This window comes from Squalius cephalus (assembly GCF_949319135.1).
Source record: "Squalius cephalus genome assembly, chromosome: 10".
In the NCBI taxonomy this organism is placed as follows: Eukaryota; Metazoa; Chordata; class Actinopteri; order Cypriniformes; family Leuciscidae; genus Squalius; species Squalius cephalus.
In genome coordinates this window covers 15158770-15171886 of record NC_137131.1, presented here as the reverse complement: position 1 = coordinate 15171886, position 13117 = coordinate 15158770, and the positions used below count along the sequence as shown (strand labels likewise).

General features: G+C 36.7%; 1 protein-coding gene across 2 annotated transcripts in view; it reads right to left on the bottom strand.

The window, feature by feature from the left end:
• The window catches only part of alg6 (ALG6 alpha-1,3-glucosyltransferase), an 18343-nt gene extending 5226 nt beyond the window's left edge, over nucleotides 1–13117 (bottom strand). Inside the window, exons 1-11 of one of the 2 annotated variants that reach the window (XM_079883798.1) lie at nucleotides 12936–13117; nucleotides 12613–12697; nucleotides 12359–12448; nucleotides 12161–12249; nucleotides 8831–8913; nucleotides 8659–8723; nucleotides 8337–8522; nucleotides 6951–7086; nucleotides 2339–2424; nucleotides 673–757; nucleotides 512–582 (exon numbers count right to left, since the gene is read on the bottom strand). In XM_079883798.1, coding sequence (XP_079739924.1) covers nucleotides 512–582; nucleotides 673–757; nucleotides 2339–2424; nucleotides 6951–7086; nucleotides 8337–8522; nucleotides 8659–8723; nucleotides 8831–8913; nucleotides 12161–12249; nucleotides 12359–12448; nucleotides 12613–12697; nucleotides 12936–13017 — 1058 coding nt within the window. In that variant the 5' untranslated portion in view covers nucleotides 13018–13117. The remainder of the gene's footprint in view (nucleotides 1–511; nucleotides 583–672; nucleotides 758–2338; nucleotides 2425–6950; nucleotides 7087–8336; nucleotides 8523–8658; nucleotides 8724–8830; nucleotides 8914–12160; nucleotides 12250–12358; nucleotides 12449–12612; nucleotides 12698–12935) is intronic. The other variant, XM_079883799.1, reaches the window with a different exon arrangement.

The window sequence follows — 13117 nt, the reverse complement described above, 5'->3', positions numbered from 1 at the left end:
TTGGGCTATGCCTATTACAAAGTTTTTTTCTAAATGATTGCAAATGTATTTTTATTTTGGGATGTTAATTTTTTTAATCTACACATTTCTTTATGTACCTAATTCTTTTTTTAAATACTTATTTTACCTGTGAAAACTATTGTTGGCTGCCAACCAAATGGAGGCATTTATCAGGTAGGCTCAACATTAAAGTGTAAAAGTGTGTAATAATTGCAATAGTCATTGTTTTTAAACGTTTCCGTATCCCTTGTATAACCCCTTCTTCTGCTGTTCTGACAAAAACAGTAGTCCGGCCCCTACAGTATCTTACGCTACTAGTTGAGCCCAAAAACACACACAAAAATTTGTTATGAAATGGCAAACTTTACCTTTAAACACGATACTGTTAGTTTTAGATACTGTGTTGTGTTCGCTTTGTGTCATAACATTGTCTATTAATGACAGTGGGTTGAGCAAAAGTACTGTTCACAGCAATTGGATCAAGTAGTATGAATTATATTACGCTGCTTACAAGGCTGCTAGAAGGATGGACTTCTCATGGACTTGGAAGGAGAAGAGGAAAAAAGCCAGGGAGGAGTTCACCTATAATATAAGTAGACCGGGAGAGTCAGTGGTCAAAAATACAAGTTGTTGAACTGTCAAAGTCAAACACATAATGATGACACCACTTACCAAGGCAAGCTTGAAGTGCCATAGAGTGGGTTTGGACAACACTTTTAATGATGAAGGCAGGATGAACAACAGAGTAAGAGCGAAACTGTAAGAAAAAAAATTAAAACATTTTTTTCATTGAATACATCCATGCATTAATGACAGATTTACTATACACACACAGTGTGGAGAAATACGATCAAGAGCTCCTGTTGCCAAAGCCCGTAATCTATCCCATGGAACTAGAGAACGCGGCTGCCTGATCTTTTTATACATCCTCACAGTCAACAAGAAAGATCCCAGCATGCAGGAAATGCATGAGATTCAGAGATGGCCTGCCGAGCACTCACAGAATTACTTTAACCCCTCAATCATCACTCTCTTGGAGGAAAATGACCCTATTAGAGGTGAATGACCCATGTGGGACAAGAATCTGGTCCATCACACTGATGCAAATGTAACAGGTGAGATACACTTTACAGGGAATGCATGTGTATCTGATGCAACCGTTATTTTCTAGGGATGCACGAAATATCGGCCACCATATCGGTATTGGCCAATTTATAAATTTTTTATGTTATCGTTATCGGCCCGGTAAGAAAATTTGGCCGATATATTAAAGCCGATAAATAATGGATTATTTCCTTCAGCTGAGACATACAAGTAGTTTATGAGACAATATGATTGGAATTTGGAATCACTTGAAAAAGGAAACATGCGCAGCGCAAGTCCGTCATATAGGCTACATAAAATTATAATGAGAACGTAATTATAATGGTGTGCTTGGGACATGGCTTTTAATGGACTTTAATGGAGACTTTTGTTTTTGTAATTAGGCTCTCAAAAATTATATACAAATTTGGATTTAGATTTTTCGGCCAATATATCGGTTATCGGCTTTCAAATATAAAGAATTATCGGTTATCGGTATCTTACAAAATGTTCATATCCGTGCATGCCTATTTTTTATGTAAAAATTAACATTTTCACACTGAACCTAAGCAATTTTTTTCCTTATGACACGTTTTTAAAAGTAACATAAAATTGCTTATAAAACTATATGAATGTCACAGCCCTGTAAAATGTGAACTTGGAGCTGACCGAAGAAGCAATCGTCTTAGACATTTACTGACACCTAGTAGCTAGTGTGGATGTAGCATCTTGCAAACATTTACACCAGCTAGAAAAGCATTAAACACAGTCAGTAATGATTCATTTATTTTCCCAATGAAAGTGTACAATAATAAGCGTGCAGTATTTGGCTGGTCCTGTCATTTCAAAATGGCTGTCCCCATGAGGGGACTAGCTCAGTGTAAAATAAAACAGGATGACAGAATTTTTTTGGGTGAACTATCCCTTTAAAACAGACCTATGAGAAAATTAATTACCGGCCCTGCAAATATAGACTGAACAAAGAGACAAACAAATCATTAAAGATTCTAAAGCAAATAGTCAAAGAAATAATCTTAACCAAGGCCTTGCACCTGCGGATTAGTGTCCACATATCAATGTCACAAAATCTCTCCGATATCATTAACTACCCATAATCCTTCTGTGCCCTCCATTATAATGAGTGTTTCACAAACTTGGTAAGAGGGAATATCCTGTGAGAGATTTTTAGGAGGATACATAAAGAGACAAATGAAAAGGAGAAAGGGTTGTGGGTAAATAGATGGTGAAGGATTACCTGAGGAACAGCTGAGTCTCTCTGGACAGCAGGGTCTTGATCTTTATCAGCACATTCAAGCTGCACCATGTGTTAGCCACTTTATCCTGTCAACAAACACATGCTGTCAAAGTCACTAAACTAATGCGCTCCGGATAGAATGACACAATGAGAACGAATGATACACTGACTGCTAGGTCCGTTTTCAAGTTCTTTATGAACAGTTGTTTAAACTGGTGTAAATTCAGGGGTGCCAGCTCAATTTAAGTTAAAGGCCAGACTAAACAAAACTTCACATTTAACTTTATGCTTTAATTACTAATATTGGGATAAACTATTGGGTTAAAATTAAGGGAATATTAATCACACAACAATACTGACAATGTAAAGAAACAGAATGCACTTCTTTTGAAATGTAAAAATGCCACCTAAAATCTAAAAAAAATAAAATAATAATAAATAAATATATATATATATATATATGTGTGTGTGTGTGTGTGTGTGTGTGTATATATATATATATATATATATGTGTGTGTGTGTGTGTGTGTATATATATATATATATGTGTGTGTGTGTGTGTGTGTGTGTGTGTGTGTGTGTATAAGTGAGTGAGTAAAGCTCAAAATCCTAATAATAACTTTTATTTCAATACACAAAAATGCATTGGGAACACTGCACATTCTATTCAAGATCAAAACATGAAGAAAAATTTATCAAATTTGTTATTACTTTATAGAAAGTGAAGAAAATTGAATATTAGGCTGTTCAAAAAAATAGCAGTGTCTGCATTTTTCTTTACAAAGTCAAACATTTACTGTATAAACTGGAAAATGCTTGAAGATTTAGCTTTCTTGTGAATCACTGAACTAATATTTAGTTGTATAACCACGGTTTCTGAGAACTGCTTCACATCTGTGTTGCATGGAGTCGACCAACTTCTGGCACCTGTGAACAGGTATTCCAGCCCAGGACGATCGCACTACAGACCACAGCTCCTCTGCATTTCTTGGTTTTGCCTCAAAAACAGCATTTTTGATGTCACCCCACAGGTTTTCTATTGGATTAAGGTCCGGGGATTGGGCTGGCCACTCCATAACGTTAATCTTGTTGGTCTGGAACCAAGATGCTGCTCGCTTACTGGTGTGTTTCGGGTCGTTGTCTTGTTGAAACACCCATTTCAAGGGAATTTCCTCTTCGGCATAAGGCAACATGACCTCTTTAAGTATTTTGATGTAACGTTACTCAAACTGATCCATGATCCGTGGTATACGATAAATAGCCCCAACACCATGGTATGAGAAACATCCCCATATCATGATGCTTGTGCCACCATGCTTCACAGTCTTCACAGTGTACTGTGGCTTGAATTCAGTGTTTGGGGGTCGTCTGACAAACTGTCTGCGGCCCCTAGACCCAAAAAGAACAATCTTACTTTCATCAGTCCACAAAATATTGCGTAATTTCTCTTTAGGCCAGTCAATGTGTTCTTTGGCAAATTGTATCCTCTTTAGCACGTCTTTTTTTCAACAATGGGACTTTGCGGGGGCTTTTTGCCGATAGCTTGGCTTCACATAGGCATCTTCTAATTGTTGCAGTACTCACGGGTAACTTTAGATCTTCTTTGATCACCCTGGAACTGATCATTGGCTGAGTCTTTGCCATTTTGGCTATTCTTCGATCCATTCGAATGGTAGTTTTCCGTTTTCTTCCACGTCTTTCTGGTTTTGGTTGCCATTTTAAAGAATTTGATATCATTTTAGCTGAGCAGCCTATCATTTTCTGCACTTCTTTATAAGTTTCCCCCTCTCCAATCAACTTTTTAATCAAAGTACGCTGTTCTTCTGAACAATGTTTGGAACGGCCCATTTTATTCAGATCTTCAGAGAGAAATGCTCTATAATCACCATGTACAGTCCAGTACTGCCTTCGTCCTTAAATAAGGGCCACTTATTGACACTAGTTTTTTCACAGAATGATTAACCTCACTAATTGAACTCCACGCTGCTATTATTTTGAACACACCCCTTTCAATTAATGATTCAATTATACAGAATTAGCAGCATACATGTCATGACTGTTGGTCTGTTGTTTTTCTATTACTCTACTACACCTACTAGTAAATTATTTGCCATGTAGAAATATAATTTCTACCAAAAACAGTGATTGATCTGGTTAGTGATGTTGGACTGCTATTATTTTGAACAACTGTATATATATATTTTTTTTTTTTATTAACACTGTAAACAACTTGCTGTTAATGCTGTAAAATATTATGAATACATTGCAGCAATAAGATAAATGGGCATGATCCCAAACTATATTAGGCCTCAGTGTTTAGTATCATTCATATACTTTGTATTATTTAGTTGAATTAGCTTTTAAATACATAAAAAAATAGTTTAAGTTTTAGTAATGTTTTTATAAGATTTTTTTTAAGAAGTTGCAATGACAACATTTCTAATTTTCATTTTTAAGTTTTTAATCTAATATTTAATTACAGAAAATAATTTGTAATGGTTTTTAATTTTAGTTATATTAAACAAGAACAATACTATTAAGCCTACAAGCCGTTTCTTTGACAGTCCTGAGATTTCATAAAGACAGCGTATCAGTGGTACATTTGAAATCAGTGGTTCAAGGGTAGAATTTTGTTCTTGGTCATTTTCTATATTGTTGCAGCTCAATAGACTTTTCTTAAATAACTACAAATTTATGAGCATGCTTACAAAATTAGCACTGACATATAAGGTAAGTGTCTTTAAACGGTATGTGGCTTTTGAAAAGAAAGCACATAAGTGGCATTACTCAGCGTAATCATTTCCCAACTGAAAGCGCAATAAAAATTCCTGTGGGCATTCTTGGGGAGCATTGGTACAAAGGGCAAGGGTGAAGTATTACACTCCCATCAATTTTCCCGTCAAGTAATCGTGAAGTCAAAAAAAGCTAAGCACTTATTTGTAAACTTATGGACACAGGGTTGATGTATACCAATGACATTAATAACATCCCCCAGGCTGCAAAGACTGCGGTTTTGCCACATACAGAAGACCAAATTGTACCCTTTAGGAAACAGATACGTTACGAGTGCCCATTGACCTTTCTGCTGGGGTACCGATATGTGATTCCTCAAAGACTGGTGGCCTTTAGCAGTTGTGCAAAAACAGAATTAGTAAATGTTATGAAAGTTGCAGCCCTGCCTCTGAGAAACTCTCCATACTGCTCAGTCCTCAAAAACACAGCTGCTGTCTTTCACAGCTGTGTGGAGACGAGTGGACACTACAGCAGAAGATGAGACCCGCCAATGAGACACACTTTGAAAAGGACACACTTTTTTTTTTTTTCCATACAATGAAAGTCAATTGGGTTTTGGACCCCATTGACTTTCATTGTATAGGCAAAATCCTTTACCAAGTGAAAGGGTTGGGATATTATTCTGTCACGGTGTTTTTATTTTTTTATTTTTTTATTTTTTAATCACATTGGCTTTCATTTTATGGACATTTTTTTAAATATCTTCTTTTGTGTTTCACAGAAGAAAGAAAGTGATGCAGGTTTGGAACAACATAAGGTTAGGTAAATGACGGAATTTAATTGTATTTCTTACAGACAAACAGCACGGATTTAGCTATTGACTAAACATCACCTAGCTTTACCATCCTCTGATGTATACAGTACATGATAGCAGCAGCCAAGACTCGCTTAGCGCTTCCTCCGTCACAGACGCTCAAGGCTCTAGGTTAGAATTACTCACACCTTGTGTATTATGTTAGCCTCATGTCAGGCAAATGCATGATATATTCTGGGCCCTGAGCCCTGTAGAATTTTCAATTACTTCTCACAACACAGCTACTTTGACAACAGGGTTTTTGGGTACGTTTCAAAAGCAAGCCGCCAGTACGTGTACATCGTGTATTTCATTATTGACTTACAAAAAGGAATCAGACCTGGCTTTAAGACAACGAACAGGAGACAGCTCTGGTTTTCCAATAAACTCAATGCGAGACCCTTGTTTACTAATCAGATCTAAAAGATAAATCCTGCTCTAGACACAAAGGGTCTTATTGGGGTAATCTATGAATATAGAAAGATCTGACTGGCAAGATGTGCATTAAGTCAGTCTTCTATTTGCATTAGTATCACAGAACCAGAATTGAACACTGTTTACAGTTTACTCTATGTATCTACATAGGATTCTGGCAACAGTGTATTTATGCATTCATGCATGCATACAGAGAAAAGTGAATGCATGTGGATAAGGATTTCAAGGGCATTTCCAAGCCGACCCTGCATTGGAAATTTTATATCAGGCTAGCACACAACAGAATAAGCATCATACTGTAATGATGTATTGAAAACTCATTCCTTAAGCAGTAAATATGACTGATTTACATGCATTTTACCACAGTGTTTTACAAAAGTAAAGTGCAAAGCCTGATACCAAGTTGTGTAAATACTGCTGTGACTGTAAGCAAATAGTAAACATTTCTCAATGTATGTCACAATTAGCAAGGTAATTTCAGTTATGCAAGCATGAGTTCAATAAAATCAATGAAAGGAACCTATTTAGGTGAACTTGACAGAGTTTGCCCATTGATGCTTTGTGATGATTCATACACATTAGGGGAATTACCTCAAACAGACCCCGGTCAACGGGAAAAAGGCGATGAAGAACTTGTAGAGATTGGTTGGGGTCGGACAAAAAAGGCATCCAGCAGAGGGCAAAGGTCACCAATACAGTCAATGCGATCTTGGCCAACAGGAAAAATCTGGGTACACACAGAAAAGCAAAATGCTTTTTGAAACATTTGAAACAAAATGGCTTAATATGTTTTTATTTCTTTATATATATATGTGTATATATATATATATATATATATATATTTTTTTTTTTTATATATACACACACATATATACGGTATATATATAAAGAAATAAAAACATTAAGCCATTTTGTTTCATCCAGGGATGACAATGTCTGTTTCAATGGCTTTTTATAGGCCACTGATAAAATTGGAGTGTGAATGATTTTATACATATTTGTCAGAATACTATTAATTTAATATTTGTAAGTGAAAATAAAATAGTTGAGCTTAATTAGATAAAAACGTTTCCATGATTCACATGTTATTAATCAGGTTTCTCAACTACTTGAGCAGAGACAACATACCATCACAGTTTTTCAGTTTGCTGTATACTGTAACCGCTAACACCTCTCAGCTGTAGATATACAGTTGCAAGCACAGACATAGCAGGGATGGTCAGGCATGGCTAGAGAGTCATCTGGACATGTCTCTTCCCAGGCAAACTAATCCACCAATGCATTTGCCTCCAAATGCCCTTGGTACATTGTTACTAAATCAACAAATGCAAGACAGCAAAGAGCAGGGCACTTGCACTGAGACTGGCTGCAGGACTAATGTAAAACTGCATGTAACCTGCATACTTAAAAATGTAATAAAAAAAGACAATTTTAAAATTACACCTGTAGCGGTGAAGTGCCAGATGACAAACATTAAGCATTTGTTAAAAGCTAGCATAAATCAGTGACTTTGGCACTTCGGCTGGATTGTACAGCTAAACTTGTAATTATAGGAATGTCAACAGATTCATTAATTAATGGTGAGCAATTTTCCATTAACGGAACTTTTCACTTGTAAGTAATAAATCATACTTGCTGAGATTTAGATTCAGCAATTAAAAAAAAAAAACTACCAATGACTTCACTTTTAATTTAGGTGCTATTTTTGATTTAATTAATTATATACACACTCACACATACATGCATATACATCTTTTTTTGTTGGGTGTGTCTATTGAACATAGGCATAGATACATGCATTGACTGTAATAAATACATTTAACAGTCCTACTTTTACTACACCAAGGCTTTTTGTATCTTCTGAAATCTTTTGAGGTCTGCTTAAAAAACAAATAGCCTACACAATTTTAACATTCCATAAGTGGGATCAACATTTAACCACCAAACCGCAGTATTTATGCAACCCAAGAGACTCACCCTCGCCCAGTCAAGCCCTGTTTGATGCACTTCCCCATGAGGTAACAGAAGAAAGGCAGTGAGTGGTACAATTCCATTTGCTTGTAATTGAGAGCCAAGGTGAAGGCCAAGGAACCAAACAGGTCCCAGCCCAAACCAAGTCCCAGAATCGCCCACAGAGCCAGACCCAGGCTCACACTGTTATATCTGAATATGCAGTTAAAGATAATGCACATGCTGTTTTTGCTGGATCTTAAGTTCTTAACATATTTGTGAATAGATTAAATTAAATTAGATAAATATTAAATATCATAGCAGAATTAGGGTAAATGGTAAAGGATATTGAAAATGGCCATAGTCAATCAGTACAAGTCCTGGATACAGAAGGATGCAGAGAGCTGTGGCAACCTATGAGAACAAAAAGATACAGTTTGACCAAATCAAAGCAATAATGTAATCTCAATTATTATTATTTTTTTAACAATATACAAATTCAAGGGAATTTGTTTAGCTACCTTTTGTTTAGAGGAACCATCACAAAAGTAGAAGCAATAAACCAAAACTGCTGGAATGTAGATCAAAATATCTGCAAAAAGAACTAATGGAGATGAAGAAGATTAATATACAACGTATAAATATTTCTCCTGTGTCAAGAGGAATTACTTAATCAATCCTACACAATTTACTGACTTTGAAGACTGCAAAGAGTCATATGGTTACACTGCAGTCATATAAGCAATGATCAAACCCTGTAAACATTAACATGCTTTATAACATCCAAGAGTATTCAAAGCAATGCAGGTTACAGGTGACAATAACCCCACCTTCTTAAAATAATTACATGGACAAAAGTATTGGGACACCTGACAATTACACCAACATGGACTGTAATAACATTGCATTTTAAATACATAGACATTAATGGGTTGTTTCCACCGAGCGGTACGGTACAGTACAGTATGGTACACAATTATTTCCATTTCGATTGTCAGAAGAATGGTGAATGGTACCAAAATACCGAACCGTACTGTACCCTTTTTTGTGACCCTTCCATTGGGGTATCACAGTAGTCCGGGACCTAAAGGGTGGAGCTAGACTCACTGCTGAACGTTGATTGGTTGACAGAGAATTGTCACTTTCACACGCTACAAGGGGAATGACAGCACAAGATGCGTACTGTACTGTACTGTACCGCTCGGTGGAAACGAGCCATAATATGGAATTGCAGCTATAACAGCTTCAACTTTTCTGGAAAGGCTGTCCACAAGGAGTGTTTTCAGGGCTCTGTGTGGGCCAGTCAAGTTTTTACACACCAAACTCAGCCAACCACGTCTTTATGGACCTTGCTTTGTGCACTGGGGCAGTCATGCTGCAATAGAAAAGGGCCTTCCCCAAACTTTTCCAACAAAATTGGAAGCCTAGCATCATCAAAAATGTCTTAGTATGCTGAAGCATTAAAATTTCCCATGACTGTAAGGGGCCTAGCCCAACCCCTGAAAAATAGCCCCATACCAATATTCCTTCTCCAACGTTCTCCTGGCATCCGCCAAACTCAAGCTGCTGGTTCTCATTGCTTTTAGAGGGAAAAGCAGCCCATAACTGCTGATCTAGGATCATTTTATTCCATAATAGTGTATCGATAAAACATATTTGTCAAATGATCCAGTGCGCAACTGTGTTTGCGTTCTGGAGAACACCATCGGGTTTCTATTTACAATGTTTTTGCAGCGTTTAGCAATTTGGCCAATCACAACAATATCTGTTGATTTCTTGAATGCAATGGCCGATCAAAGGTGTTTAAGTTAGCACTGAACAAGAACTTCTGCGTTTTGAGCGGTGAGTGGATTCTGAGATCTGCACGCTCACAAATCCTCTCTTTATAACAATTATGTAAATAAAAGATTCATTGTGCAGTCAGCTTCATTGATTCTAACGGAACTTTGTGAGATTGTAATAAACTAAGATGAGTGACAGCATTTTGTGATTATAAAGGGAGCGCTCTTTGCAGATTTTCAACCATGCCAAATCCTGCATACAGTTTTTTTTGCTTTTCTGTTAAAATAAACAGTGGTTGTGAACAGTGGTTGGTTTACCCTCCGCCTATGATCAGAAAACTCCTATTAACGCATTATTACACAAAACAGAACTTGAAACATAATTATATTTATAAATGACTATCACTTGGAGACTTGCTGACTTCAACTATTTTAATGGTGACACTACACTCAAAGTCTTTGGTACACTTCAATATGCTACAGACAAAAATATTTGTATTGCTATTTGGTCTGCATCTGGAATCGAAGAGCTTTTGTGACTCAGGTTTACAAAGTGTACAGACATATTGAAAATGGGTTTTGGTGTTGTTGCAGGAGGGACTATCTTTTGGGGGGTGAAAACTTTTGAACAGGCTAAAGATGTCAAAAAATTTTTTATTTTGTTTAAAGATAAAAAAAAGTTAAATTGGTACTGACCTTCGGAAACAACAGAAGATACTTACATGTTTCCCGGAAGACAAATTAATTTCAATTTACCTTGATCGTCAAATTCAAAAAGTTTTCACCCCCCGGGTCTTAATGCAATGCATCGTGTTTCCTTCTGGAGCATCAGTGAATGTTTGAAAAAAATGTAATAGTTGTGTTTAAGTCACTCAATTGTCCTCAGTGTGAAAAGATTGATCTCAAAATTATACAGTCACTGCTGGAAAGGATTTAAATATGTAAAAGATGCTGGAAAACTGAAGAATTTTTGGGACATGGAGGATTTTTCTGAAGAAGATTGGGCAGTTTAACTGCTCAGGACAAACAAGGGACTCAAGAACAACATCACAAAACAAAAAAACAGAAATTGATCATCCAGATAATGACACACAGTATTAAGAATCAAGGGTACATAAACTTTTGAACAGGGTCATTTTTATAAATTCAGCTTTTTTGTCGTCTTGTAGATTATATGTAAACATATTTATGTAAAATATCTTATTCAGGACAGTACCAAATAAAATAAAAACATGCATTTTGTATGATCCCTCTTATTTTGTTAAAATTATTCACATTTTCATGGATTCTGCAAGGGGTGTGTAAACTTTTGAGCAGCACTGTATCTATCTATCTATAAATTACAGGAACGTCTTTCTGTCTGTCTGTGTGTGTTTGTGTCTGTTATTCGCATATCTCTCGAACCGTTAGTCCGATGGATTTCAAACTTGACAGGTGTCTTGCTACGGGCACGAGTAAGTGCAGTGCCAAGTTTGGCGTTTGGATTAGAAATGCAAAAGATATCGGTAAATATATATCGGTAAAAGAAGCACACATTGGCTTTTGCCGCTCTAGCCGCTGGCCACTTCCCCTCTCACACTGACACTGAGTGAGCACAACCCAGGACCAGAGACAGAGAGGGTCGAAGAAAGCAGCGGAGCTTAAGTAGCGTTTTCTCAGAGTTCACTATGTAGCCTGCTCCGTGAATCGTCGCACTTATTCATTTGTGGATGTTAACTGAATCTGTAAGTCAGCTACACTGTTTATTTCTGAATATAATATTTTATTCTGGTGCGCTTAACGTTATCGCTTCTGTGTAATAGTAACCTATGCTATTCACCAACTAAACATATCCTATTCAATGCGTTCACAGTCTCTTTCACGGCCATCATTTGTAGTAGCCTATTCACAAACTGTTTGCTCAAGCGTAGTGTTTTCTCGGAATTCACTGTGTAGCCTGCTCCCTGAATCGTGTAGTTCAATTTTCCATATTTATTTTATGTCATTATGTCAGTATCAGTATTTGCTTTGCAGAAATTATACTGCCATTTAACATATTTGAAATAAATGTCTGATGTCATGAATACCTACCTGTGGCTCTCATGAACAACTTATGAGTGTGGCTTTCATAGCCTCTAGATGCATGCAACTCCACCCATTCAGGATTGAGCAGCTTTGCTCTATCAAAAATACACACACCAAAATCAAAATCACCATTTTCAAGCCATGTTCAACTTAACTGGTAAGTTAAAAAAATATGGATGATTTACCATGTAAAACAACACTTACACATATCCACACACCAGACTGTGATAGGCTGTCAAAGGAGGGTAATCAAGTCCCCAGTAGTTCAAATCATTATTTGTAGTATTGAAGTACCTAGTTTGGAAAAAAAATAAAAACTATTAGGTCACATTTATGTAAGGCACTGGCCTTATAAATTAAATAATGTAACATTCAACCTTTAAAAAAAATAAACAAAGAGAGAGGCCTTCACATTAATGTTGGTGTACTTGGCCATGGAGGAGGAATGAAAGACTAACCATTCATGAACAGGCAGATTGTAAGTCACTTCTTGCCAGTGTCTCTGTGCTTCATAGTCCCCGAACATTGGCGGTTTCCCTGCACCTATTTCATTCATTTAAATGCAGAATAGTATGGTTTATTAATTAAAACGTCGATGCGGTATAATAAGCATCATATATAACATTTATTTCACGAATAAAGTTTATCCCACTAGATTTTTATTTTAGATGAGCTGATTGTCTTGCTCATTTTCAGATGAATGAGCTGTTCCGAACACCTGCCACTGACTTTGACGTGTCAGTTCTAAAAATAAAAAAACGGCGGTTCATTGAAAACCAACCTGAGTATGAGTGAAAAGACACCGCCCATCTTGTCGTTAAACCGAGCAACACGCACAGTGAAATAAGGCTCCAGTTCTCCATGTCTGGTAGCCTTTGGGACGGTTGATTTAAAAATCATAAATCATAACATCGCTCATGCTTTCCTGCAGAGCCGAATCGGCTAAGATTCACTTCCTGAAAC